Source organism: Pleurotus ostreatus, assembly GCF_014466165.1.
Source record: "Pleurotus ostreatus strain PC9 chromosome Unknown scaffold_2, whole genome shotgun sequence".
In the NCBI taxonomy this organism is placed as follows: Eukaryota; Fungi; Basidiomycota; class Agaricomycetes; order Agaricales; family Pleurotaceae; genus Pleurotus; species Pleurotus ostreatus.
Window position 1 is genome coordinate 1,563,635 of NW_023503157.1, and position 26,415 is coordinate 1,590,049.

The 26,415-nt window shown below is 51.1% G+C and overlaps 11 protein-coding genes across 11 annotated transcripts; 5 read left to right on the forward strand and 6 right to left on the reverse strand.

Moving 5' to 3' along the window:
- Window positions 1–87: 87 nt before the first annotated feature.
- On the forward strand, window positions 88–4,622 carry PC9H_003326 (uncharacterized protein; the record flags this gene model as incomplete). The annotated part of the gene is made up of 14 exons (XM_036772919.1): window positions 88–204; window positions 255–513; window positions 578–1,839; window positions 1,920–1,984; window positions 2,034–2,391; window positions 2,440–2,593; window positions 2,646–2,722; window positions 2,771–2,866; window positions 2,918–3,031; window positions 3,082–3,265; window positions 3,318–3,990; window positions 4,044–4,255; window positions 4,308–4,478; window positions 4,534–4,622. The coding sequence occupies 14 exons, from the start codon at window positions 88–90 to the stop codon at window positions 4,620–4,622; spliced, it is 3,831 nt and encodes a 1,276-aa protein (XP_036634392.1).
- Window positions 4,623–4,801: 179 nt separating this feature from the next.
- On the reverse strand, window positions 4,802–6,009 carry IPP1 (Inorganic pyrophosphatase; the record flags this gene model as incomplete). The annotated part of the gene is made up of 7 exons (XM_036772920.1): window positions 4,802–4,839; window positions 4,890–4,999; window positions 5,054–5,218; window positions 5,270–5,544; window positions 5,598–5,851; window positions 5,909–5,956; window positions 6,000–6,009. 7 exons carry the CDS (start codon window positions 6,007–6,009, stop codon window positions 4,802–4,804), a joined length of 900 nt encoding a protein of 299 aa, XP_036634393.1.
- Window positions 6,010–6,467: 458 nt separating this feature from the next.
- PC9H_003328 (uncharacterized protein) lies at window positions 6,468–8,758 on the reverse strand (the record flags this gene model as incomplete). The annotated part of the gene is made up of 3 exons (XM_036772921.1): window positions 6,468–6,767; window positions 6,823–7,837; window positions 7,887–8,758. 3 exons carry the CDS (start codon window positions 8,756–8,758, stop codon window positions 6,468–6,470), a joined length of 2,187 nt encoding a protein of 728 aa, XP_036634394.1.
- A 142-nt stretch (window positions 8,759–8,900) lies between these two features.
- On the forward strand, window positions 8,901–11,205 carry PC9H_003329 (uncharacterized protein; the record flags this gene model as incomplete). Its single annotated transcript, XM_036772922.1, has 7 exons — window positions 8,901–9,831; window positions 9,919–10,134; window positions 10,185–10,528; window positions 10,591–10,607; window positions 10,656–10,693; window positions 10,749–10,974; window positions 11,025–11,205. 7 exons carry the CDS (start codon window positions 8,901–8,903, stop codon window positions 11,203–11,205), a joined length of 1,953 nt encoding a protein of 650 aa, XP_036634395.1.
- A 75-nt stretch (window positions 11,206–11,280) lies between these two features.
- On the reverse strand, window positions 11,281–12,962 carry PC9H_003330 (uncharacterized protein; the record flags this gene model as incomplete). Its single annotated transcript, XM_036772923.1, has 8 exons — window positions 11,281–11,538; window positions 11,605–11,756; window positions 11,830–12,043; window positions 12,105–12,221; window positions 12,271–12,448; window positions 12,560–12,686; window positions 12,739–12,835; window positions 12,885–12,962. 8 exons carry the CDS (start codon window positions 12,960–12,962, stop codon window positions 11,281–11,283), a joined length of 1,221 nt encoding a protein of 406 aa, XP_036634396.1.
- Window positions 12,963–15,723: 2,761 nt separating this feature from the next.
- PC9H_003331 (uncharacterized protein) lies at window positions 15,724–16,876 on the reverse strand (the record flags this gene model as incomplete). Its single annotated transcript, XM_036772924.1, has 5 exons — window positions 15,724–16,213; window positions 16,262–16,393; window positions 16,445–16,601; window positions 16,652–16,765; window positions 16,822–16,876. 5 exons carry the CDS (start codon window positions 16,874–16,876, stop codon window positions 15,724–15,726), a joined length of 948 nt encoding a protein of 315 aa, XP_036634397.1.
- A 159-nt stretch (window positions 16,877–17,035) lies between these two features.
- On the forward strand, window positions 17,036–17,584 carry PC9H_003332 (uncharacterized protein; the record flags this gene model as incomplete). The annotated part of the gene is made up of 4 exons (XM_036772925.1): window positions 17,036–17,063; window positions 17,113–17,228; window positions 17,278–17,433; window positions 17,495–17,584. The coding sequence occupies 4 exons, from the start codon at window positions 17,036–17,038 to the stop codon at window positions 17,582–17,584; spliced, it is 390 nt and encodes a 129-aa protein (XP_036634398.1).
- Window positions 17,585–17,764: 180 nt separating this feature from the next.
- Window positions 17,765–18,580, reverse strand: UBC12 (NEDD8-conjugating protein ubc12; the record flags this gene model as incomplete). Its single annotated transcript, XM_036772926.1, has 6 exons — window positions 17,765–17,874; window positions 17,933–18,080; window positions 18,132–18,220; window positions 18,286–18,381; window positions 18,435–18,516; window positions 18,572–18,580. The coding sequence occupies 6 exons, from the start codon at window positions 18,578–18,580 to the stop codon at window positions 17,765–17,767; spliced, it is 534 nt and encodes a 177-aa protein (XP_036634399.1).
- A 202-nt stretch (window positions 18,581–18,782) lies between these two features.
- On the forward strand, window positions 18,783–20,159 carry PC9H_003334 (uncharacterized protein; the record flags this gene model as incomplete). The annotated part of the gene is made up of 5 exons (XM_036772927.1): window positions 18,783–18,878; window positions 18,940–19,373; window positions 19,430–19,793; window positions 19,855–20,069; window positions 20,129–20,159. The coding sequence occupies 5 exons, from the start codon at window positions 18,783–18,785 to the stop codon at window positions 20,157–20,159; spliced, it is 1,140 nt and encodes a 379-aa protein (XP_036634400.1).
- Window positions 20,160–20,397: 238 nt separating this feature from the next.
- PAB1_2 (Protein phosphatase PP2A regulatory subunit B) lies at window positions 20,398–22,742 on the reverse strand (the record flags this gene model as incomplete). The annotated part of the gene is made up of 3 exons (XM_036772928.1): window positions 20,398–20,726; window positions 20,783–22,635; window positions 22,684–22,742. 3 exons carry the CDS (start codon window positions 22,740–22,742, stop codon window positions 20,398–20,400), a joined length of 2,241 nt encoding a protein of 746 aa, XP_036634401.1.
- A 230-nt stretch (window positions 22,743–22,972) lies between these two features.
- Window positions 22,973–26,410, forward strand: PC9H_003336 (uncharacterized protein; the record flags this gene model as incomplete). The annotated part of the gene is made up of 2 exons (XM_036772929.1): window positions 22,973–23,011; window positions 23,069–26,410. 2 exons carry the CDS (start codon window positions 22,973–22,975, stop codon window positions 26,408–26,410), a joined length of 3,381 nt encoding a protein of 1,126 aa, XP_036634402.1.
- Window positions 26,411–26,415: the final 5 nt, after the last annotated feature.

Consider the following 26,415-nt stretch of genomic DNA (forward strand, 5'->3'; position numbering starts at 1 on the left):
GGTCACCTTCTCTTCTTCCTCCTCACACCGACAAAGTCACTCTTCAAGTTCGATCACCGACTTGAACTGGTTGTCCAGAGCGCTGATATGTCTACGGACAAGAAGCTGCCTCCGTCTGCTGGACAAAATTCACTAATTCCAGAAAAGTACCTCGATGTACCGTCACAAAGGCTCTACTACCTCAGCCTGGGTTTGCTATGTCAAGTAGGTGACCTTTGCTGGGTTCCGGAGGCAATATCTCATAAACTGTACAGGCCATCAAAATAATGGAGTTTGGCTGGACGACTGTTGCTGGGACTGACGATTCGCTTGGTCCGTGTATGAAATGGCTCCTTGTGGACGCCCTGTATTGCATAACACTCGCGCTGCTCCGAATACCGAGACTGAACTACGGAAAAGCAGTCATATTTCTGCAAGTATCCACACTATGGTTCTTCGATGGACTGATGTTTGGGGGACTTTCTTTGAACTTTGGGGGAGGGGACATGCATTCACGCTCCTATGGGCGCTCAAGTGCGTCGTCTTATATTTCGCGTTCGTGGAAAGTTGCTGAGACCTTGTGCGAAATTGTTTCCAGACCAGCAAGAAGTTATCGGTACACCGGAGCCATTTAGCTTGCTGGACTTAGTTGCCCCGCTTACCTTCGGCCTTATATCATCCACTTCAGACAAGGATGCCCATCTACTCGGTCAACACACTGTGCGCATGTCGCCGATCAGCACAGCGCAGCTCTACCCCAATAGTCAGACATTTTGTCTATCTTCCCAGTCGAACTTTGTCCTCGTTCCGGTCCTACTCAACAACACCCATCCACATCACCTCAGATATTCAATTTCACCTCTTGGTCATAACGAACAAGGGGCGAACGGGAAAATCGAGTATTTTGACCTCAGTGCGAAGGAATTGAAAGCCATTGAGCAAAGCCGAATCGACGCGCTTCAGCTGGCGCGCCCAAATCCTACGGCGAATCACGACTCCGACGATTACGACGAATATGATGATGACGACGACGAAAACGACACAAACGGGAATGCCCACTCCAACCTACAGAAATCCCAATCCATCACACACATCAAAGTGACTAAGTCTGGTACAATCCGCTTAGAACGCGTAGTTGACTCCTCGAGCATCGACGCCCGGTTGATGTATCCAAGCGAGCTGAAGATAGCTCCTTGCCCGACCGCTGAGTTCGTAGGAGCTGGCGGTGTAGATGCAGATATCAAGTGCATTGGTCAAGATCCCGAATTGCCTTTGGTCATTAACATAGCCGGCGTAGCACCCTTGAGCCTCAAATGGTCGAAGGCCATCAACGGTCAACGGGAGCCTTTCCTGGTCGAGGGGATCGAGGGTGAACACCGATGGATCGAAGGAGGCGCCTCGAATAGCGGTGCAGTGCAGGATGTTCAAGTACCCCTGGTCGTAACGTTAGATAGGCTGGGAAATCACGAATATACCTTGGAGGAAGTCGTGGACTCCATAGGCAATGTGGTCCCCTTGAACACAAACTTAGTAAACCCGGGCAAGGTTTACAGATCTTACAACGTACTTCGCCATCCGTCGGTCTCTTTCAAGTCCTGCGCAGAAGGGCGACAGGTACCTTTGCTTATAGGCTCGGAGGCGACTCTCGCGATCGCAACTAACGACGCTGACCCGGTCGACGGTCCATGGGACGTTGTACTGAAGTACCAACCTTCTACCGACGCTGACGACGTGGACGTGAAGAGCTCCAAGAAGCATAAGCCATGGACGAGGACTCTCCAAAAGCTCGACGGAAACCGCGATTTGACCATCAAGGCGGCCACACCAGGACGCTATACAATCGCCAGTATCAAAGGAAAGGTGAAGATGTCTCGTATGTATTCATATACGCGTGTTAACGGCGTCTCAAGTATTGCACGGGAGATGTATTGTCACCGGAGTCCTGCAACGTCGTGGAAAAGCCTTACCCAACTGCTGAAATCGAATGGAAACGGATACACGAATGGTAGGAATATACTATCCTCATACTCGTTCAAAATCTAATCGGACCTTAGTTCTGGAGACACCGGCGTATCTGCGTCGCTTGTGTTCCACGGGAGCCCACCTTTCACCGTACACTACCAAGTGCAGCGTGATGCCGAGGCTGCTCGCGATCAATTGAAAACATTCAACACTGCCCGTGGCGAGCTCACGCTGCAACCGGAGCGCAGTGGTCGTTATATCTACAAATTCACCTACCTTAGCGATAGCAACTACAAGAAGGTTGGTCTAAATGGACCTAGTATCGACCAAATAGTCCACCCATTAGCCAGCGCTGAGTTTGTAGATGGAAGCAGAAGCGCTGCATCGGGGAGGAAGAAGGTCATCAATGTCTGCGAGGGCGCTTCAGTCAATGCGGACGTCGAACTCCGAGTACGCACACCAATACTTTATAACTATGTTCCTGCTGATGCCTCCTAGGGTACTGGTCCTTGGAGCTTGGAGCTTCAGATTGTGGGACCCAGAAAATCTGAGACCATCGTGGTCCAGAACATCACTGCGCCAAGGAAAACTCTCGAGATCCCTATTCCTAAGTCGGTTGATAAGGATGGTGGTGCCTTCGAGGTTGATCTTGGTACGGACCACTTTAGTTTGCCCAACCCTCCGTAAGCTGACCTTTGCTATAGTCAGTATTGAAGACGCCTATGCATGCAAACGGGCCCTCTCTGGTGCTGGAATTCTGGTCAATGTCCGACGCATAAAGGTAATACTGACTTTTTGAGTTCCATCCGTCGTAGCTGACGCAATCTAGCCCACTGTCAAATTCTATGGCAAAGACACGGAACGCCGTGTCGTCGTTCTGGAGTCAGACAAAGCTAATCTACCACTGCGGTTATCCGGACAAGGCGTATGTCACTTTCTGACATATCCTCTGTGTCACTGCTCACGCTCGCTGTAGCCTTGGAAAGTTAGCTATCATCGCATCGGTGACGAGGAAGTGATACGTGCAATGCTGGCAAGTCCCAACGACCATTTGCAAGTTACACAGAAAGGGACCTACGAACTTCTGGCTGTAAGTATAATGCTGTCCTAAATGCTGCTACATGTACTAAACATGCATAGGTCTCCGATTCGCTCTGCCCAGGCTGGGTTATTGATGAGAAGACCTACGAAGTCGACTGGGTCCCAAGGCCCTACGCGAAGCTTTCCCCGAAAATAGAAGCCATCTATGAGTCATTCAATAACTCGCACATATTGCCACCTATCTGCGAAGGAAATAATGTCCATGTAGACCTTGAACTAACAGGTAGCTGTCGTCCTTACAACCACTATCCTTCGCGTGGCTGACAGAGGCACAGGCCGACCCCCGTTCCAGATTATGTATAACATCGCACAGGGCAATGAAAATGGAGGCACAAAACTCCTCGATCAACCCGTTTTCAACAGCATCCAAGCCCAGACACGCTTCCAGCTCCATACCTCTCGGCCAGGACGAATGTACTACGAGGTCAAACAAATCGGGGACGCCGCTTACCCCCTCGCCCAACATAAGAATGCCATCATACCTCGCTCGGAACGCCTACTCTTTGAGCAACAGGTCGCAATACGTCCTTCCGCTCGATTCAAATCACGCAGCCGCCTATCCTACTGTTTGAACGAACTGTTCGTCCCAACGGACCAAGCAAACGGCGTGGTTGTCTTAGAAGGATCTCCTCCATTCACCCTCAAACTTTCAATACGGAGTATTGGAACAAGTCACATCCATACCGAAATTGTTGAAGTCAACTCCAGGGTGTGGCAGCTCAACCTTCCGTCGTATTCGTTCCAGACAGTTGGCGCACACCATGTTACGATAGATTCCGTCTTGGATGCATCCAAATGTGCTCAGGCCGGCCTTGATCCATTATCGACGTCTATCTGGGTGGATGTTGCAGAAACCGCATCGATCGTTCCCTTCGAAAGAAGAACGGACTACTGCGTGGGCGAGGTCTCGCAATTCCAGCTGGAAGGCATCCCACCATGGAGCATAGGGTTCGTTTCTCTTTGTCCACTTACGTTTCGACCAAGCTGACAATGAATTGAAGGTATCGTATCAATGGGAAATCATACACTCAAGAAGCGAAAACCTCGCCGTTCTCTCTGCTTCAACAACAGCCAGGAGAGTTCTCGATAACATCCATAGCACACAGAAAGCAGATGTGCAAGGCATCCGTTAAGGATATGGTATTCAATGTCCACCCGTTACCTTCGGCACAAGTTGGGCATGGAAAGCGCATCTTCCAAGACATTCACGAGGGTCCGTGCATCCTTCCGCTACTAACTTCATTGTATGCTGAAGGTACCTGTAGGTGATCAAGCTGAAATCGTCTTCACCCTCATCGGGGAACCACCATTCACTTTCACCTATCAAAGAGCCGAAGTCAGCTCGAAGAAAGGAGGGAAGGCCGGCAAGGTCCTCGAGACACATACTGTCTCCCGAGTCAACGCTCGCGAATATTCGATATTCTCTGCTTTAGAAGGTAACCTTTCTCTCGCCTGTTTCTATCAGACGTAGCTGAACTTCCATTTTTACAGGAACTTGGACAGTAACATCCATCTCAGACAAGTATTGTCGTTATCCTCAAGCACAACCAGAAATCGGCACCGACAGACGGCGAACCTAGTCGCGTATAACATATTATTTACCGCCGCTTATCCGGACAAGTTGTGGGTTGGGGCTTTTAAGTTGTATAGGTGCTATACGCTCAGACCGCTGAGATGACGGCTTGAAAGATGCTTTATATTGCGCTATAACGACATATATAGCTTCATACTTCATCCATACTCATACCCTATTGTCTAATTAGACCTGCGCAGACGAGATATAGAACCACTTCGAAACTGCAATCGAAAATCAGTACTTGCTCGAAAGTAAGGTAAGAGAGGCTTACTGGAAGGGTCAATGGGAGCAGGAGGGAGTCTTTGGCCTGCGGGGACGGATGTGTAAGAGGGATCATCCCGTCGAACGAACCCAGGGGAGTTGGAGATGGTGATGTTGCGACTGGATAAAGATGGTTAGCATGATGCCTTAAGTGAGAACACCGGTACATCTCACATGGAAAGGTCATAGGCAGCTGTTTTAGCAGCAGACTCTCCGGTGATAAGTCGACGCCAGGCTTCATGGCATTCGTGGATGATCTCGGTGGCGTACTTCCTGTTCTTAGCTTCTCCAGAGAAAGCAAAGGTGTTCTCCTGCTTCCCATCAGGGATCTTGTAGATCCTACAACAAGGTATGTTGGTTTGGATTACTAATTGGAGTCGGAGAACTTACCTGAACCATTCGTTGGTTGCGCGAATGAGACCGGGGAGATGGCGCTCGACATCTTCAATGTCGTTCAGCTTGGACGCGAGGGGGTCCCGTACATCAACGACAATGACTTTCCAGTCAGTCTCGCCTTCATCGAGAAGTGCCATAACGCCAAGGACTTTCACTTGCTTGACCTGACCGACGTAGCCCACTTGCTCTCCGATCTCGCAGACATCGAGAGGATCGTTGTCTCCCTTCGCCTTGGTTTCGGGGTGTAGTTCAGCGGGATCTTCCCAGGTCTAAAATCATGTTATCGGGAGATAACGCAATAATGTTAAGATCGTAGACTCGCCTGGGGGAAAGCACCATAGTTCCAGATGTATCCGTGATGAGGGAAGCAGTTGCGCACAAAACGCAACTTGCCCCTTTTGATGTCCTGCTTGATGGGATTGAACAGCTCCTCCTTTGAGATTTCCATCTTCGCGTTCGTCCACCGGGGAACCTCGACGACCATGTTGAAGATTCCGGCTTCCCGGTCGGCGAAGAGCGGGATATCATGGAAAGGGGATACGACGGCACCATTCTGCTCGATGTACACTCTGTGCTCTGCGCCAGGATATCAGATTCGCCTCGCGATTGTCGTGCCAGGCGTGTAAGACCTACCGAGGGTGTTTGGGGCCGCGACGAGCCTTGGTGTATATTCTGCAAATACTGCGATCAATTTTCGTAAAGCAGAAATATCATTAGGACGAACGCGAGGCCATTTTGCTGGAGGACTCTGATGAGAGATGTCGCAGTGAGAGAGAGAGGCGCTGTGAAACGCGTGCGGTGGACTTAGAGGTCATATGGCTGGGTATAGGGCTGAGTCTCTGTTCTTTGATTATCATTAGCCCATCGCGGGTAAAAATCAGATTAGCGATCATTGTGCCATCTCTGACCTGCGTTTTCAAATAAGGGCGTAAATATTGATCATACACCGCGCGCCGGCCACAACATATCCGAGACCACGAACTAGAAAGCATCGGAACGGAAGGAATGTAAGAAAGAATTCCCAACCCTGATCCCAACAATCAGCGTCAATGCGGCAACTGTATTAGGGGTGCGACGATGGCGAAAAGGAGCAGAAAGACAATGGTCAAGTCAACTCTGGATGTAGGTACGTCGGTATAGACTTGTTCCACGAAATTGGAATTTCGGTGGCGCAAGGTTGGTATGGCGTGCTTCATACGAGACCACCATCTTGCAGGATGTTGGCAGCATTGCCACCAGGCGGAATGTTCGACAAAGAAAAGTTACCGCTGAAATCAAGTCTGAGGAGCAGCCGCTCTATGTGTCTTCTCACTTCAGCACTGCCGTCGAACAGTTTTCCACCGCCTATCGCAGCCGCAAGGCTCAAGGACATGTTGTTGATCCCACTAGCGTTCATGAGCACAGACTTTGACGCGTCTGATGTCGTAAAAGGTTTGTGGGACGTCGACTCGGAGAGATGGTGGTAGAATGACCCGAGGCAGGCATGAAAAGACTGAGAAAGAAGGTTCAGGTTCTTTTCTGGATGGGACTTCATTCCGAATTGTTACCTTATTGATCTCAGCGACAATCTCCCACCGTTCTTGAACCATGATTCCGACACCCTGATCACCGTGTATGCTCCCTTCAAACAACAATGCAGGCAACACGTCTCCTCCCCACCTCTCAATCTGAGCCACTAACCGCTCACATACCTCAAAGATCGATCTTAGAATCGATGTGAGGGTGTCGTTGTTCAAGAGACATCCCGTCACCAGGCGATCAAGGTACATTGAATGGATGGTCCGCAGAGTGGTGAAGTCGATGTGGGTTGAGTCTGAATGGGTGCTTAACCCCGACGGTCTGCTGCCCAACAGCGTGTTGGACCCGCCTGAAGCATACTGGGACATCCCCTCTTTCCCAAGCAACGATTTGAGTTGCCTGTACTCTGTATCTACGACGTCGGTCATCACGTATGCCAAGAGAGTATCCAGAAACCACCCCATGTCGCGGACAACGCCCCATCCGCAACGCAGCAGGGTGGAACGCGCCTTGAGGTCTTCGTCAGTGCCCCCTTCTCCGAGACCAGTCCATCTCCGTCGGGCACGCTGCGCATTTGACAAGGATGTCCAGCAGTTATGAATCCGCGTATGTGTTTTTCGGAGTGAGGAGAGGAATGCATGGAGGTCGGTGTATGTGAGAAGGTCGGCGGAATGGAGGAAGAGGTCGAGGGGCCAGGAGACGGAGTAATTGAGTGTTATGGGAGTGCCGAGTAGGAGATCTTTGAATGACGTTGCCTCGGTATCTTCAACGCGGGGGGATGAGGCCTGATTTGTGGGATCAACAAGAGATGGTAGCAGCGGGCGCAGAGGTCCAGAGGGCAAAGAGAACCGAAGGTATGCGAGGGCGGGGTCATGCTGTGCAGAAGTCCCCAGGGAGGCGCGTAGTATCGCGAGATTGAGGTCTTGTTCCCGGATCATTGAAGAGACGCCAGATCGTGAAGCTAATCGAGACACCTTGAGGCGCTCGATTTCTCTGATGAGGGAGAGGCTGAACTCTCCATTCCGAAGGAGGAAATAGTTGGCCCTTGTCGACGATTAGGCCTGTCAGCGCGTAAAACTAGTAGTAGACATACAGTGAGTCGACAGCGTCAGAGACATCTTTCTCAGTGAGAATATTCATCCATAGCCAGTCGCTGACGTTGAGACGGATTTCCGAGATGACACGGTCGAAGATGATCTGGTCTTCTGGGAGAGTTGAGTCTAGTAGCTCCGTATGCTGGAGGGCTAAGTGGCGGGGGAGTTGCTTTTGCCACTTCGCAGCTTTCACCGTCCCAACAGCCCGGCCAACATACGCAATCGACTCTCGAGATTGCGATGACACGCAGCGTGGCATAGATCCTTCCACAAGGATGAATCTATCGTCAGCCAAAGGATCTGTGGCAGACATCGACCCGTGGACCAGGAACGCGGTTAATTGCGTCCTCCAAACGCGCTGCACAACCATGGATAGACGCGACAGTATGTCGGCTATTCGGTACACGCCTGTCTTTGACCGCAAGAGGAGCATGTCGATCAGAGGTCCGGGTGGCCATGATTTCTGGCCTTCTAGTTCCTGCACGAGGGAAACCAAGGTGACCAAGGGGGACTCCCATTCCGAAAATATTGCGCGTATGGTCGACAGGGGTACAAACGAACCACGGCCTACAAGCTCGGCGTCGCGTCGAAGGACCTTGGTTTCCGTCTCCAGTACGAGACTTTCATAGTCATACTTCAGGATCTGGTTCAAAGACGTGCATAACGCGCATACATATCGCGACGACGACGATGAGAGGGTAGTGCATGATTTCTTGACAGTGCGATACTGCAAGGCGATCTTTCCTAGGAATTCGAGGACTTGTTGCTCCCCTGGATGAAGAAGAGGCTGGAGTGCAGAATCTACTTGGCCGTCGTCGGTGAAGAGAGAGGAGCTGTGTCCGGCGAGGACAAGAAATATCTCTGCGATCATGGGCAGAGCTAGGGCACGCGCGCTAATCGTGCCGATGTCGAGAAGCGCCCAATATTGAACACAGCCACTAGCATACACCGTCGGGGACGCAGTCGCAGTCCGCGCCACGACCATCATCACCTCTCCTTCAGCAACGGTCACCATGCACACTATAGATTCTTTCGAGGACGCTGGCTCGTTCAGTCTCTCTTCCAAGCACGCAGTCGCCTCGTACGACATCGACGATGCCTTCTCCGATACAGAGGATCCAATATCCTCGTTTCACTTGAATCCGGAAGCAATACGAGCAGACTTGTCCAAGGCCATAACGTCGACATCTTGGGCGGGGCTAGAGAGCGACGACGATGGGCTGAACTCGCATCATAATGGCCTCTTCGACGCACAGGACACGTCGGTGTCCTCGCTGGACATCAATGGATCTCCGCACTCTGCGTCGACTTCGTCAGAGTACCTACCATCAAGGAGCCGGCCTGAATCACCCGTAGAGGAACATTTCTCCCAGATATCCTTGTCGAATTCTGAAGCCAATTCCATCGCTCACGCGGAGTACCCCTCGGAACAAGAGGCCCCTAGCGAACCTCAGAATGACAGTGGGTTGAATGGCACCTCGGATAATCCTCATCCACAAATCGCGGCTTCAAACCCGAATTCGGCACAAAATACACCGCTCAGTTCACCGCCCAGTGATGCTCAGAGATTCACACCGTCACCGCCGCACACATCACCACCAACCACACCGATGCCATATATCACACCACCAGCGTCCTTCGCCGCCTCTGCATCGTCCTCAGTTCCATCCCTGGCGTCACCGTCGCTACACCGACACTCTCCACGATCCTCTGATGTTGGCGCAGAACACTCACCACGGTCTATTACGTCTAACGCCGTTCCGCCTTCTCCTAGCAAGCCTGAACACCACCCTACTGTTCGTCCGACGCGATCAGCCGGGCCTAGCATATTTGAGAAAGTCAGAAGCAAAACTCGACCGACATTCCTCCCTCCAAAGAGTCGTAAAGAAGACGACAAGCACCTGGCTGACTGGCAGGCCATGATGAGGCAAAGTAGGATTGCGGGTAGGTGAAACCTCTTCACCAATATATTCCAGACGAGCACGACTAATTGCTGCTACCTACCGTAACCTACGAATAACGATCATCTAGCGGAGAAGCGTAGGAAGGCTCTGCAAGACCGGAGACTAGCTAGAGAAAAGAAAATCGACGAGTCCATACACATTTGGGAGAAGGAAATACTCCCAGACTGGAGAGTAGTTCATAAGAATCCTCACCTGCGCAAGCTGTGGTGGAACGGAATACCAACTAAACTACGCGCCCACATGTGGGAGAAAGCTGTAGGCAATCCTCTTGCTCTGAGCAAAGGTAAAATAACATGGCGACTTGACGACTTGACCTAATGGTTCTTTCTCTAGATAATTACCGGGCTTGCTTGGCTCGGGCGAAACGAGCCCTCTCCTCGGGGACTTTCCCTTCTGAAACTCTCTCACTAATAGAAGCGGACATTGCCACGACGCTTCCTGCGCTCCATATATTCCATTCGGAGATGGGGCCATTGTACCAAGACCTAAAGGACATGCTATGCGCGTGGGTAGTTTCGAGAAGCGACGAAGGGCTTGGATACACGACGGGTGTCAGCCGAGTGGCCGCTATGTTTCTCATCAGCATGCCACCGCAACAAGGCTTTGTAGTTATGCGGAACCTGTTGGAGAGACATTGCATGCGCAGCTTCTACGGAGGAGCAGCAACCAAAGATGATGTAGGTGCTGAAAATGGTTAAATCTCTATGGTACAAGCATTGATCACGTTTGCGTTCAATAGGTTGAAGCCTACTACAGGTGATTTCCCTACTCTCAGTGGATGTTGCAATATCTCAAGAGTTCCAGGATATTTGATACGCTCCTCGCTGACGGAATGCCCAAAAGTGATCCCTTTCCTTCATCCGCAATGACAACATGCTGAGTGCGAACCGACTTTAGTCTACTTCAACTTCAAGCAGCATCAAATATCGCCATCAGCCTATTTACCTGATTGGCTAATACCACTCTTTCTAGATCATCTGCCTTTTGAAGCTTGCGCACGAATATGGGACGTCATTCTGCTCGAAGGTGATGCATTCCTATACCGAGCCGCGTTAGCCATCCTAGCAGTGCTGGAGTCCAGGCTATTCTTCCCCGACCGCAAAGAATTGCTGGAACTGCTGAAGTAGGTATCGTTTTACGGCTTCTTCGGATGTTCTCTAACTTTGTCATTAGGGGAGAGAATAAGGCAGCACTTGACGTTGCGCAGCGAGAAGGACAACCACTGAACGGTGGTAAATATGAGATATACGGTGTAGATGAAGAGACTTTGTGGGAAAGGATACAGAGTATGGAAGATTGGTGGAAGGAGAGCACATGGACTCGATTGATACAAAGGGAACTGCCGGACTTGTAAAGGGTAATGTGGTATACTTGGTGGATGGGGTTGAGGATAATACATTGGGACGGACTACTCATTTAAAAAGGGTCGTTAAGGGGAAGCTGCTACGAAGGCGTTGAAGTTGTACATGGTAGGGTTAGTGCTGAAGTGGAAACCATTCGGCTGGAAGTCTATAACACGCCGACCGTCTCTCGATACGGTAGACGACGCGTCGCAGTCGCTGGTGAGTGGCAGCTTCAGCTTGGCGAGTCCTGCTGGTACATTCGTCGTCTGCACGCTGGGACCACAGGCAAGGGTCACCTGTCCTGGCGACGTTAATAAGACTACCGCCCAGAGGAAGTCCTGAGTCTGATTGAATGCATCAGATTTCATTCGAGCGAACCATTATCCTTTGGCATAATGGCATATACTCACGAAGTCAGCCTTCTCCGGGCGAGACACGGAATCCGCAGTAGATGCGGCAGCAGGGAACAGCCTTGCCCACAAAAACACGCGGTCCCGAGAAATCGAAGGATACGAGCCTATCTTGTATGCTTCAATATAGTACTGGTTGAGATCGAGCCAACCTGAAGGAAAAATAAGATGAAGTTCGAGGCTGAGCTGATCATTAATATCAATATTATTGATCCAGTTACTTACCTTGATGGTCGAATCCGTTGACCCATGCTTGCGAGTTCGGCTGCGCACCTTCTATCGGGCCAATGTAGTGGGATTCTCCATAATCATTCCATGTGATCACCTCTGCAATATCCACTCGGTCGCGGTTGGCGATGATGTCCTCCCATCGCCGAGCGAAAAGCCAGTCGTCCGACCGGTAAATCCAGTTCTTGTTGAATGATTCCGGACCGTAATGCTGATGCCAAAAGGTGGGTCTTAGAATAGAATAGGAAGTACCGCGAGACGCAACAACTTACCGTGAAGAACCACGGGGACACGGCACCCATAAACGCACGACCGCCCAAATTGCTCAGGTAACCGTTGTCAGACTCAAAGTCTACATCATAGTTGCCCATGGGCCATCCCCCGTTCCACTGATTGGCCAAGTCAATGTGTGGGTCACAGGCATTTAGAGCTCCTCACGTTGGAGAAGCCATCCGCAACGGGATATTGCTTGAACGTGGTGGGGTCGACGAAGAACGACGGTAAGAAGAATACACCGGGTAGTCCATCTTTAATGGTGGCCTGCCATCCGGCGTCGACATTGCTGGCGCCAAAGTAGCAGTTCTCGCCGGAGAATGTCGAGACGAGAACGCGACCGCTGTATGACAGTTGATTAGGATGCGACGCATATGCTGTAATATAACTGCGTAATGCGGCCGCGTCGCCCTTGCTTGAACAGGACATTGAAGTCATGTCCAGGGATAAAAACAATTTGAAGTTGGTGCCCGAGTTGGCTGCTGCGGAATAAGCGTCTGCGACGCGAAGAGGTTGCCAGTCACCACCGCCCACATTAAGAGCGAAGCCATCGATACCCTTAGAATGAGCGAGAGCGATGTCTGAATCACCTCTGATCAGCCACATATATCACCCTGACTATGAGTGGCCTACCTTTGGTCCAGTCGTCGACGGAGTAAGGGTAGGTGTTGCCCACCATGAAGTGTGCAACCACTAGCTTCGGCAAGGTGTTTCGCGGCATGACCGAAGTCTATGTAGTCGGTTCAGAATGATTACTTTCAGGAAGAAGGGGAACTCACACGGCTGGTAGGTATTGCGGCAACGCCGATAACGACCAGCGTGCATGATCGTACCAGAAGTCTGAGAACGCTGGTCATTGCACAGAAAGGACGTAAGGATGAATAAATCCAGCATATTGCCTAGTATTTATGAGGGGACCACTACTAGAAATTAGAAATATCCCTACTAGGTATGAATTCGCGAGGTAAATGTAAATGAACCTCTTGAGATACCAAATGGGCCGAATCGGGCTCCTGCTGCCCATATGCTGGGGATTGGCGATGGCGACGGGCTTGCTGGCGCTCCAGTACCATGTGGAATTTCGCAAACGATGTTCTCTGGGACTGACTTCACGTCATGCGGCTACGGCCCATGACCCCGGTACTGTTGAACAAGCGACGCGGGGTAGAGTCCATCTACAAACTGTAGCAGCGGAGTACGAAGTTTCCTCTAGCTTGTTACTTTCTCTGTGCCCTGGGCCTGTCGCGACTTGTAGAGTTTGTAGAGAACTAGACTTGGATGAGCACCAATATAGCGATGAAGTAGTACAACGGCAAGACTTGGCTTTTCTAACCCCCCGGCTCTTCAAGCTGATATTCATCATTCTCCTATCGCCCCTAGCAGACTTGATGCTTGACTTGGTCCAGCACCGTCCGTTGACCTTCGTTCCATCGATATCCTTCTTTACAGACTCCCACCACGGTGTCCATACGGAAGTGTAGATGTGGGCTGGAACTCCGGTCTTTGAATGTCGATGAAATCGTCGTCTATGTCTTTCCCACGTCGACCAGCGCCACGGATTGAAATTGCACAGGCTATGTCTTCAGATGTGCCGATTCGCACGATGCTGCCAAGTATGCGAATGTACTTCAACTTCGTCGCGTGCAGAAAATTCCAATTCAACGGGGTCTTGAAGATCTGGTCGGGGTGTGGAGCTGTTACATACGCGCATGAAGGCGTCATGAAAGGCATACGCTGGCGCCGAGATGTATCCAATAGCAAGTACTCCAGGCTCTCGGGCCTGCATGCCAACGAAGCTATCCCCAGGAAATCGAAAGGATCTGGGAAATAGGTAGCGCGTGCCAAAGGGAATCCCTTAACTACTTGGTTTTTGCTCTGTTCGGATATTGGTTAGCGGCGCTGGCGCCATAAACGGTGAAGCAGACGTCGGTGATTAGAGGCCTATTGTCGCCATGGGCACTCGGTCCCTGCTTCAACTGTTTCCTATGGTGATCTGTATCTTTTCGCTGGCCTTGTAGATGGGCTTCCCCGTAATGACCTCTGCCTTCTCCGCGCCTGACGGCAAAAGCAGCAATGAAACAGAAAGCCTCTCGATCACAGCCTCGCTGTTCGAAGCTGGGGGTGCGGTCAATGACCATCAGCGTTATCGGCTCCTCAAGTGCATAATTGGACTGGTCAGGAGGTAGGCGTCTTCTCATTACGGAGATTCCATTTCCATAACGGCGAGCGTGTATGCTTTCGGAGTTGGTCACCGAAGAACTCCCCTCTTGTTCTTGATCCGGCGGAGCATACTGAATGGGTTTTGGCTCGCGACGTGGCGCATCAGAGATGCTCAGAGCTGCATAGGTAGAAGAGGATCCTCGGAGGCAAAGCAATGATTCATGCATTCATGCCATTTTGCCGTGCCTTCCTTGCCCAGACCCCAACGTGGCGCTGGAAGTGCTGACAGTTGCCAATATAGAGAATGCAGTTAACGCCGACTCTGCAGCCATGCTGGTTTCCGGACAAAAATTAATCGTAAGCGTCAAGGTGATAATTGATAGGTAGTGGGGCTTGCGGCGCCCTCTATAATTCATTCTGCTTCTGAGCCATCAGTATATCGATGATGTCGCAAGATTAAAGATGGCACGACACCTAGTAGCCGAGAGCTGCGCCGCCCAGACCGCGGGACCGAAACAGTCGGTAGCGGGCATGCCTCGCCCTCGACTGTTCTCGACATACTTCCAGGATGGGCGCCATCCATCCAGGCGAAAGCCTAGAACACATCATGCCATCACGTGCCGGCCTGGCCGCGTCGCCTGAATAGGGGCCATCCCTACTGAAGCCTGATGGTCCTTCCAGACCACCGCCCGCCGCTGCCCTCGCTGCAGCTAGCGTGCATATGGGACGCAATTCAGTGTTTTGACAGTAAGTCTAGAAAAGTCGTTGTGTCGATGAGCGTCCCTATATCGCCCGAGGTGCGGTCGTATGCCCCCGACAGAGTATATAAAGTGCACCCATCGAGGCTCTACAAGACCATTCGCATTCAGCAAAACAATCCCACCAGTTAACAACCACAACTCACAAATTCTTATCACCCTCACCTCAACTAATCAAATCATAATGTACCCACTCATTGCTGCTCGTCAAAAGGCAAGTGTTTTTTCAGTCCTTACCACATGGGCATTAGAGCTAACTGAGCTCGCATTGCAGACCCTCTTGATCTGGGGCGGACTTGAGACAGCTCTTCTCTCGTATGTCTGGATGAGATATCGACAAGCAAGGTTAGTTGTACCTTCATCTGCGAACGCAATCTGTTAGCTAACCCGATTTCTATACAGTATGGAAAGAGCGAAGTTGGGTTTTCCTATGGCCAAGCCGAGCCTACCTTCCAGAATATAATCCATAGAGCCACCAGTGCAGAGAAACACACACGCACCTCTCTACCTGGCTCCCACTTCACGTTTCCCCATCACATTCCATCATCATCATCACGCATCCACGACAAGGATGTCGACACCACCATATCCAACATTGTATTTGATCTTTCTGTAAATTAATAGAATTTCTTTTGTGCACAAGGCAGTACATCTGAGGAGCATGAGTGAGCTACTACAACGAAGGGAGTTACTCAACCGACTAGTCATGGAGGTCCTCCCCGTCCGTCTCTTTCCATAAAGTATACATTTTTCGGCGATTCGAATCCTTCGTGTCGGGGTTACTCGCAGTGTCGAACAAGTATTTCGACAGCCCTTGCTTTAGAGGCACAGAACCGAGTTTGCCGCTCGATGGATCAGCGAGACAGGCGTTTTGGATAAGATGGGGGTACAAGGATTCGGAATCGGCTAATCGCCGTCGTTTCGTCGTACGAGCATTATCGTCCGAATTGGATGTAGATTGCGTAGTCACAGATCGGAAAAGAGGGTCCAAGAGTGCCAACTGGACACGACGATACGTCGTCGAATTGGGTGTTAGGGCGGCAAGGTTGAAGAACGGGGCGAGCACTATATTAAGAGGTGCAGGCAACGACTTTTCCTCGGCGGCCATGACCTTGTCCAGCTCCTCGATGTAGATATCGGCAAGATGGTACGCCAAGCTGGTGGGTACACGGAGATCTGACGGACTAAAACTGCGTTAGGAAACTGGAAATAACGCGAAGACAAGCTGAAGGTTGCACCATAGTGGTCCTCCCTCCCGAGTCAGAATATCGTTGTACTCTTCACAGGATGCCTTGTCCCATCCAGCACGCGAAAGGAGCTTGAAAGACGCATTTATGTACCGCCTCACGAGCATGTAGTATTTGTCGATCCTGGAGTGGAAAATGAGATTATCTAGCTTCTAGGATGCCGTAAAAACACACCGAAGACGATCAATGCCGCTCCATTCTCGGACCATCGTTTCCCAGAATCCCCGTAGGAAGGCTAGAGATTGGGACGTCGTCGTGATCATAAGCACCAACTCAGCCAGCTCGTCGGCTAACGCCTGCTGCACTAGCGGTTTATCTGACATCCAGAAACCTAACGAGAACCTTCAAAACCCATTGACGAAGTCAAACAAGCGATCTCACAGTAGAAGATCCCCTTCCACAGCTTATCCATATCTTCCTTGGGTAGCGCATTCTCCGAAGACTCTGACAGGAAGACGGAGAGTTTTTTAATGGATTTATCGCGCGTTCTTTTATCTGGAGACTGGCGAATTCAATTGCCCACCGCGACGCGAGCGCGATCTGGGGCTCACCTGTGGACGCGAGGTATTTGGCTAGCGGCGGTGTTGCAGACGATGCGGCAATCATGGTGGTTGGGAGGAAGCGCTCAAAATTATTTCATGCATTGAAGTCGAGCGCTTTCAGGGTCCTGTCAAGGCATGATGATGACATCCTCACCAGCGTGCTCCAAATTTCAGAGTATATAATGCTCAGCCCATTCCACTTGCTCTTTGCACCCGAACCACCATGTCCAAATCCCCCGTAACATGCCACGGTGCGTCCTGCCATGCTCGCGTGCCATCTACGCCCTCACATTACATTAGTTCTCGACTCATCGACAGGGAAGCCTGCGGACGGCGTCGCCGTAACACTGCAGGAGCTCACCACCGCCAAATACGATGGTGGTCCGGATATATTCGATCCGCTGGGTAAAGGGTACGTTGCCACCGCGCCGACATTCAATCTGGTTCTCATCACCATACAGCCAGACGAACTCTGATGGTCGATGCCTTGACCTATTATCTGTCAAGAACCCCCAGGACGAACCTTTCAAGCTTGTAGAGGGTCGCACATACAAAGTAGTCTTCAAGACGAAGGAATACTTCGACCGAACGAACCGCAAGTGTTTCTATCCATGGGTAGAGGTATGAAGCTTTGAAGTATCTTGTCACCTATGCTACATCTAATCAACCTCGCAACTGCTAGATCTCCTTCACCATCGAGAATCCAGACGAACACTATCATATCCCGCTTCTAATCAGCCCATACGGCTTCACCACATACAGAGGAAGTTAGAGCGAGATGGAATGTACATTAATGGTGTGTTGTATACAATGTCGGAGTAAACGAAACAGTATGTATCTATGCGTTGGGTCTACCCAGAGTAGTGGTGCAGCGTACCGATGAACTCCAAAGCGATGGTTGGATAGCAATAAATGCAGAGGAAAATGATGAAAGGTGACGGCGCCAGATATCTCATCCCATGACATTCTGATACTGGACGCCCTTGATGTTATATCCGCGCATCGACTGCTTCACATTCGATAAGAAGTGTTCGCGGTTCTTGATCAGTTCTTGCGCAGCATCTGTTGCAATCAGTTGTTCATCATCCCGCTGGTGATAGAAGACACAGATCAGACTTACCCTTGTTCAATGGATCGTCTGCGTTGGGCTCTAGGAAGAGGTACTGCAGGCCGACCATGACCGAGTTCAAGTTGAGCACGGGCTTCCAGTCTTCTCGAAGGATGTTTAAGCAGACATTTCCCTCGAGGTCTACATTCGGATGGTATATCTATATCAACGGATTAATGAGGCACATGAGGATACCGAGATGGGCACGCGCCGTCTGTGTGCATTTGACTTTCGGTGGCTCGTGAGGGTAATTGGTGTTGATCGCGAACGAGAATACGAAGGAGCCACCCTTGTACATGCCTTTAAGATTTGGCCGAGAGGTTATTCGAAATCGCGTTTAATAATAATAAAAGGCAAACACATACCGTCGTCGGGTGTGATGGTGAGGGTGAAGTTCAGGAGATCGTTGGGATCGGGGAAATGTGTCTTCATGGTGTCGGGGAGGTCGAGCTCAGTCAAGTCTATTGGATTCGGTTAGCAAGTCCCCTCGCCACCGACATCGGGCATAGCATACCTTTCTGCACACGAATCTGCGCTGCGCTCGTCTTCGGCTTCTTCTTGGCCACAGCGTCCTCATTCTTCTTCATACTCCATATCTGCGTGCACAGTACAATCAGTATGCGAGCACTGTGATTAATGCATGCAGCTGACCTTCAACATCGTGGGGGGAATTCAAGGAAAAGCGGAGGTTAGTGGCGGTTCAGGAGTAAGATCAAGCTGACTCGTGTTGTGCAGCCCTTCCACGCCTAAATATCAAGCGCCCAGCTGGGTGCTCCGAGTCCGCCATATGGTCCTTGTCAGGCTGGGAGTCGCATAAATAGCAGGCTTTCACGATAATGCATGCTCCTCACCCTCTCCCACCATGTCCAACGACTCCATGGATCTCCCCATCGTCGACATCGATGTCTTCCTCAATCAGACCAGGGACTCACTTGCGGTGTTGGAAGAGTGCCATAAGGTAGAGCTCCGGTCAGATTACCTCAAAGCGGACGTTTGTGTGCTAATTGGAGCTTGTACAGGCAGCCGAAGCCCTTGTAGTCTACGGCGCAGTGATCCTGCACGATTCCCGCGTCACAGAGGACGATAACCAAGAATTCCTCGATCTGCTTGAAGACTACTTCGCCCAACCACAGGAGGCTCTCAAAACAGACGAACGCCCTGAGCTCAGCTATCAGGTCGGCGTCACCCTCGAGAACACGGAGAAGCCGAAATGCGCTGTGGACGAACCGTGCTTGCGGATTATCGAGAGGCTGGACCCCGCTGAGCGGCCGCTCGATATCTCTGCGCATTCGCCGGATCCGAAGTGTCGGTTCTTCTGGAAGATGAGTGAGAAGCCCCCGTATGAGACGCAGTACCCTGGGCTCAACGCGCCGAACGTGGTCCCTGAGGCAGAGGACCTGAAAGCTCGGTGGACACCGACGATGGAGAAGTGGGGCAAGTCGATGAAGAACGCGTGAGTGCGACGTATTCTTAACAATCCTTACCATCCTCATCTTTGATGCAATGAAGCGTTGAAAACCTCGCCGAGATGACCGCTATCGGTTTGGGTCTCCCCGGTCATACTTTCAAGGAAGCAGGCAAATACGGCCCGCATATCCTCGCCCCGACCGCCTCAGATCTGGTGAAATACGGCCAGAAGGATACCATCCTAGCGGGCTTCCACTCCGATCTCAACTTCCTCACCATCCACGGCCGCTCGCGGTATCCCGGCCTGCATATCTGGGCACGCAACACCGGCAAACGCATCCCCGTGAAGCTGCCGCCGACTGGACGGTATCTTCTCGTACAGGCGGGGAAGCAGCTGGAGCACCTATCTGGGGGTCTAATAAAGGCAGGATTCCACGAGGTTGTTGTCAATGACGCGACTTTGAAGGTTAGAATCTACGATTACCGCGCCATGTTGCTGTTCTATGCTAATATCAACGTACGCTCAGGTCATTGAACAGCGTAAGACCACCCACCCCGATCGCCCTCTCATTCGTATCTCTTCGACCTTCTTCTGGCACCTTTCCTCCGATTTCGACCTCGCACCCCTTCCGGCTTTGGCTGATCGTGCCCGCTCAATGAGGGCGTCGGAAACTAGCATGGGCCCTGTCGAAGACGAAAGTACTCTGTACCCACCAATGAAAGTCGGACAGCAAGTCTCGAAGTAAGTGTTCAAGCTTGCTGCAGATTTGCGACTTACACTAATCATCTGCGTCTGAATAGCGAGCTCAAGCACATTGCATTGATGGCATGAGAAACACCGATATCAGAGAAAACATGTAGCATATGTATGTCCAACAGCGCAATTTAGCTCCATCTGGGAGTAAGGGTGAATATCGCATTTTTGCAGCTTTGTAGCACTACGCTAGACAAGGCGGTCACAGAAGTAATTTACTCAGGCAGCTCATTTTCTATATAATTACATTGCATATTATTTAACCAAGGAACCACTATATAAAGTCGTCACCATGGAAGGATCCTGCCTTCATTCTTTAATCCCAAGACTTTAGAACGCTATGCAGCTTGATAACCATTTCCTCCCATTCGTCATCGGCATCGGAGAGCGCGGTAATGGCGCCTCCTGCACCAACTTGCCACTCTTCATCCCGACTGTCCCCTGGCGTAAAGGAATCACTTGACGACGACGACGACGACGTCTGCGTGTCCTGGAACTTGAAGCAGCTGCGTATAGTCACCGACCAGTCCCCAGCCCCGCTGACACACCAGTAACCAAAGACCCCGGAATAAATGGTTCTCGGGCTGTCTTCTAATGTCTGTAGAATTTCCACACTGCGCTTCTTCGGTGCACCTGTCATACTACCTACGATCGGCGTGACCATATTAGTAGGCAACAGATACATACGTGGGGACACTAACCAGGAGGTAAACTTTTGCTGAGTACGTCCCATCCTAACTCGGCAGCCAGATCGACGTCGCCGCTCGACCCTTCAGGTAGTCTGCCCTCAATAACACTGACTAGCTGCCATACAGTTTCGTATTCCTCGACCTTGCAGAACTGGGTGACAGCCACGTCCTCTCCGACGACACTGTGCAGGTCGTGCCGTATCAAATCGACAATCATCAGGTTCTCTGCGACTTCCTTCTTGCTACCAGCCAGGGCTTTCTCCGCTATAGCGCGAGTGATTGTTGGGGACTTGCGTACTGTGCCTTTAATAGGACGCAATTGGCAAACTGTTCCAGGTGGACGCGAATATGAGAGGAAACGCTCAGGAGAAGAGGAGAGAAGGGTGGAGGGATGCAATCGAAGGTATGCGGAATGGGGTGCTGGGTTGTTCTTTCGCAGCTGTTTGTATCGCTGCCATGACGTAGACGTAGGGGACGGGGATGCTGGAATGGTGATTCGTGTAGGAGCGGTAAGGCATAATTCGTAAGAGTCGCCTGAAAAGAGGGAATCCTTGGCTTTATTGATACGAGATATGTAGAGGGATTTGTCCGGTAGGACTACCGACTTCGCAGTTGGAATCATTGTAGGGGAAGGCACCTCAGCATCTTGCAACACGATTTCCAGCTGAGAAGAGATGTCCGCAATCCAACCTTGATCGTCAGGAAGCAGCGATTGAATATGCGTTTGCCCAGTCTGGTTATCGTATACAATGCTGCGTTCGACAAAAACCATATTGACGTCTGGATGCCGCCGTTCAGATACCTTCAAGGGAACGTTGAGAGAGCTGACGCCGAGTTCGTAACTGAGGTAGCCAATCAAGCCACCCCAAAACGGGATATCGGGAGAGCCGCCGTGGGCCCTACGTCGGCGAATGAAGGATGCGAGCCAAGTCCAGATTGTATGGTGAGTTAATTCATGGCGAACACTCCGCGATTCGGTCGACATAGTTAACCAATGATCGCCGACGTAATAGGTAATCTGGGGAGAAGAGGGCATCAAGGATGCGATGATGGAATACCGTCCAGGTTTGGCGGCTGAATCGAGCAACGCGAACCGTTTGCTCTCGTTGTCGACGCCCAAGATCTCGCAGATTCTAGTGATGCTGACGCTGGCTAATTTAAGTACTTTCGTTGTCACGGCAGGTCGTTGAGTAGGGGATGGTGGTGCGGAATGTGGGTTGATATTTGGCCAAGAAGGACCTACAAACTGACGGACGGACGGTTCCCAAGGTGTCGGCACTCTGCCAACCTTTCTCGACCATTCCTGAGCCAATCGCCAGAAATTACACAACACGTCGTACCCTCCACCATCTGTGCACACTGATTCGGGGTGATATTGAACGGCCCAAAAGGGTTTGGATTTATGCTTGATGCCCATCACTACTCTGCCGTTCTCTTCCCCATCATCTGCCCAGCCGAGTTCTTCGATATCACCATCCTCGCAAAGTTTGACGTGGAGTGAATGATATCGAACGGCGTGTACGCTTTCCACCGCAGCAAATATATCCTCTCCGGTGTGATGAATCGTCGAGACTTGACCATGCTTGACTACCTTCAATCGACACAGCTCTGCACCATGTTCCAACGCTAGACTCTGGAGCCCAAGACAAACGCCGAAGATGGGGAGAAGGTGGGCACCTGGGACCTTCCACAAATCCTTGACTATTCCGATATCATGGGGATTGCCCGGTGATCCTGGGCCAGGACCGACGATGATTGCAGAAAAGAGTGACAGGTAGGGTATCAGCTGAGTTATTGTCAGATCATCGTTCTTGATTATGTAGATTGAGCAATTAGGTATGGACCGTCTGCATAGTGAAGCGAGGCTGTACGAATTTTGTTAGCAAATGAAGGTTTGTAACCGAGGCACTCACTTGAAAGTAAAGGAATCGTATGAATCTACGAAGAGAATGCGGGGGTGCTCTATGGTCATAATTGGGAGATAATTAGATTTAAAGCCGTCGCAAATCTGAGGCCCTTGCGGTGGTAGAAGAAATTTGGAGGATCCGGCTGCATGATAAGTGATCGAGGTGAACCAGGTGAAATGAAACCCCTGGCCAGCCTGAGTCCGCAACTCCGTGTCCTTGGTGGCTCGTCGGGCGTGGGAACATCCATCTCACCCTGGTCCACGCGCACTTCACGGCGCGTCCAAGACTCGCCCTCATGTCCACAAGTCAAGAATCGAGCGATGCTTTCAGAAGGGTAGGATTGCTCCTGCACGCGATCCTGGCGGACTGCAATTTGACGCGTTTCAAGTAGCTCAAAGCAATATGTGTTCCTTTGCTCAATGCATATCTCCTCACGCCCTCGTCTATCCCCCAAACGTTGCATCTGCTGAAGAATCTACACGATGAGCTGCGCGCCGTCACTGCGTCCGGAGACTCCATACCTCCTTCGCTAGCCGGATACGTGTTTTTCCCGTTGTCGTCCATATTGCGGCGCAATGCACCATTGGCTATTCCAGATCAAGTCATGGAGAAGGTCCTTCTCAATCTAAGTATCTTGATAGATGCTTGGTGGTGGAGCTGCGACCTCGGTGTATGGGAACAAATGGTGATGTTGTGTGGTGCCGTAGTTAGCGGCATGGAGAACAGGAATCGTGATGAAGAGACGAAAACGGCAGCCGCGCGATGTCTGCTCGCTTTGCTCCGTGAACGCACTGCCGAAGAGGCCGTTCAGCGAGCTTACGCCTCCACGCGTTCTGCTGAACGACTGCTCGAGTTTCAGCAACACGCTCGATCACCCAAGTTAGTGCCGATAATAGGACAGACACTAAACGCATTGCTGGACACGGCGCAATCCCCTCATCTAGCCTTACAAGACCTATGTCTCCAACTTCTATCTCTGTTGATCAGAATCTATGCACCAGAAAATCTGGTGCCGTCCGTATTACCAGGCGTATTGAGCGGAATGGTTAAGGTTGCGTTGGGTATTTCTCGATCTACAGGTCGAGCCTCCGGGTCAGCCGTATCTGGAGCGCTGCAAGTTATGTCGGATATCATTGTCCACGCCATCGGAGACGAAATCTGTATTGCGGAAGGAGCTATCCGCCCAGTTACTACACTGGAAGAATTGGCGACTCTGGGTCAACAAACACATCCTCCTCACGGGGTACAGGATCAGCCCTACATGACAGCCAGGACGCCTTCATGGCTACGCGGAACTTCGTCTCAGGTCCATATTGGGTTGAACTCATTGACCTCACTAGTCTCGCACCCCACTCCCTCCGCCTTGCTGGCCTTGGTCAAATTCTCCGCAACCGTTCTCCGAAAGACGCCAGAGACCTTACCCCAATCGAGCCCTCTTCTGCTTTCGCTCCTTCTCTCGCTTTCCAACAGTGATTTTGAAAGCGTGGCTACCTCTGCCCACGTGGCCCTCGTCGAGTCACTCGCGACCCAAGACAGATCACGGCATCATTTCACTCAAATATTGGTGCAACTGACCCGCGATAACCTCGCCTCCCTTCCACGATTCATTACATCCCAGTCGGAGGTGAAAGTTGCTCATGCTGCGAACACCATTTCTGCAGTATGCCATCTGGCATCCTCGCCGAACTCTCCTCAGGCAACGTTCAGCCAGATTCCTCATAGCATTGGAAAGTTGCTAGGACCCAGTGGGGGCATAGAAAAGTGGGGATGGACCTTACTCTCGGTGCTGGAGTTCGTCAAACCACATGTACTGGAATCCGACGTCTCTGTTCGCCAGATGCTAGAGAATGATCAGAAAGAAAAGATATCCTTCACCTACGTCCCTTTAAAGTATATCTCGTCTCACGACACGTATACCGCCCTGGCGAGGATGCTCAACGCCCTTGGTCATACCGCTGGCGACGAATGCCTCTTCGCTATTGAATGGTTCGCTAATATCGCTTATAACAACACGAACAGTCAGGCGGTCGCGGCGTTGTGGTGCGCCTGCCGCCTGATGGAAGGGCTGGCAGAAATGTCGCTCGCTGACAACAAGGTCCCGGACCCCGTCAAACAGAGACACAGCAAGAGGCTAGAAAAGACGGCAAGAATGTTATCGAAAAAGTTCAGTGGTTTATGGGACAAACCATCTCAAGAGCCTGAAGCAGAGACTCCGGATGGCCTCCAGACGCACGAAGAGTCGGCTTCCGTAGAATTCATACAGGGTTTGGTTCCTCTCCATCGTACATTGCGACTTGTACGTGAAGGTGCAGCGAAACACGATGTCCCACTGTCCCAGCCGTTCATCCACCAGACATTCAGCCTTCAGATCATCGCAGTGGCTGCCGGAATCTTGCGAGCTCGATTCGCGCCGTTACTTCTTTACACACTCTATCCGGTCCTGCACTCCCTTACCTCGCCAGATCCCCTCGTGCTCTCTACAGCTATGTCAACCTTAGATTTCATCACGATGTCTACATCCTACGCATCGCCATCTAATCTCCTTCTTTCCAACTTTGACTACGCACTGGACGGCGTGTCCCGGAGATTGACCAAGCGCTGGCTGGATATCGATGCCACTAAGGTTCTAGCGTTGCTAGTGCGCTTGGTGGGCAGCGATGTCGTCGATAAGGCTGGTGATATCGTGGAAGAGTGCTTTACCAGGCTAGACGATTATCATGGATATGATATTCTAGTGGACGGATTGGTCGAGGTTCTAGGCGAAGTTGTCAAGACTATCGACGGCGAAGAAATGCCTCATTCTCGGGTTTCACGGGTAGCTGTGGAAGATCCTCCCAATAACTCCCTTGATGGGCTGTTCCATTGGCTATCCCATCGCAATGATCCACCTGCCGAGGAAGATGACACAGACTATGGCCCTGTGCCTCGTGAAGCTTGGGGTAAATTCAAAGGGAAAGAAACCCAGGAGACACAAGAGGAAGAAGATATGAAATCCCCGGACAAGCCCGACGACTCAGAAGATGTGCCTCCAACTGTTGCGCAAACATTAACGAAACAAATTGTGGCGCATTCGCTCTATTACCTCACCCATGGTTCTCCCGTCATCAGAGCGAGAATACTGGACCTACTAACATCTTCCGTTCCAATCTTACCTCAACCAGCGCTGCTTTCATCAATTAACACCGCCTGGCCGTTTATATTGAATCGCCTTGCAGATTCTCAACCCTTTGTTGTGGGCGCAACTGCAGCGCTCATCGAAGCCCTTGCTCTCCACGCTGGCGCATTTATGTTCCGAAGAATTTGGGACGACATATGGCCGCGTTTCCATAAGATGCTTGAACAGTTGAACAAAGCAGACAACACCAATGCCTTGTCTAGGCGAGGATATGGAGCAGTGGGCACAGAATCTGCGTACAGCCACTCACACCGATTATATCGTGCCCTTCTTCGCACAATGTCAGCTGCGATGGAAGGCGTAGACCCACAGGATTCTTCCGTATGGCAGGTTCTACTATCGTTCCGTCGATTCCTTCATAAGCAAGCGCATGAAGAGTTACAGACCCATGCTCGGGCCTTGTATACTGCGATAGGAAAAATCAATGCTGATGCCGTGTGGCTGGTGTTGCGCTGCACCCATGCAAAATTGGATCCTTCCATGACATTCATGTATCAGCCTCAATGGGACATCAACGATAACGTAGAAGCTATTCTACATCATACAGCTTTGATTTAATACAT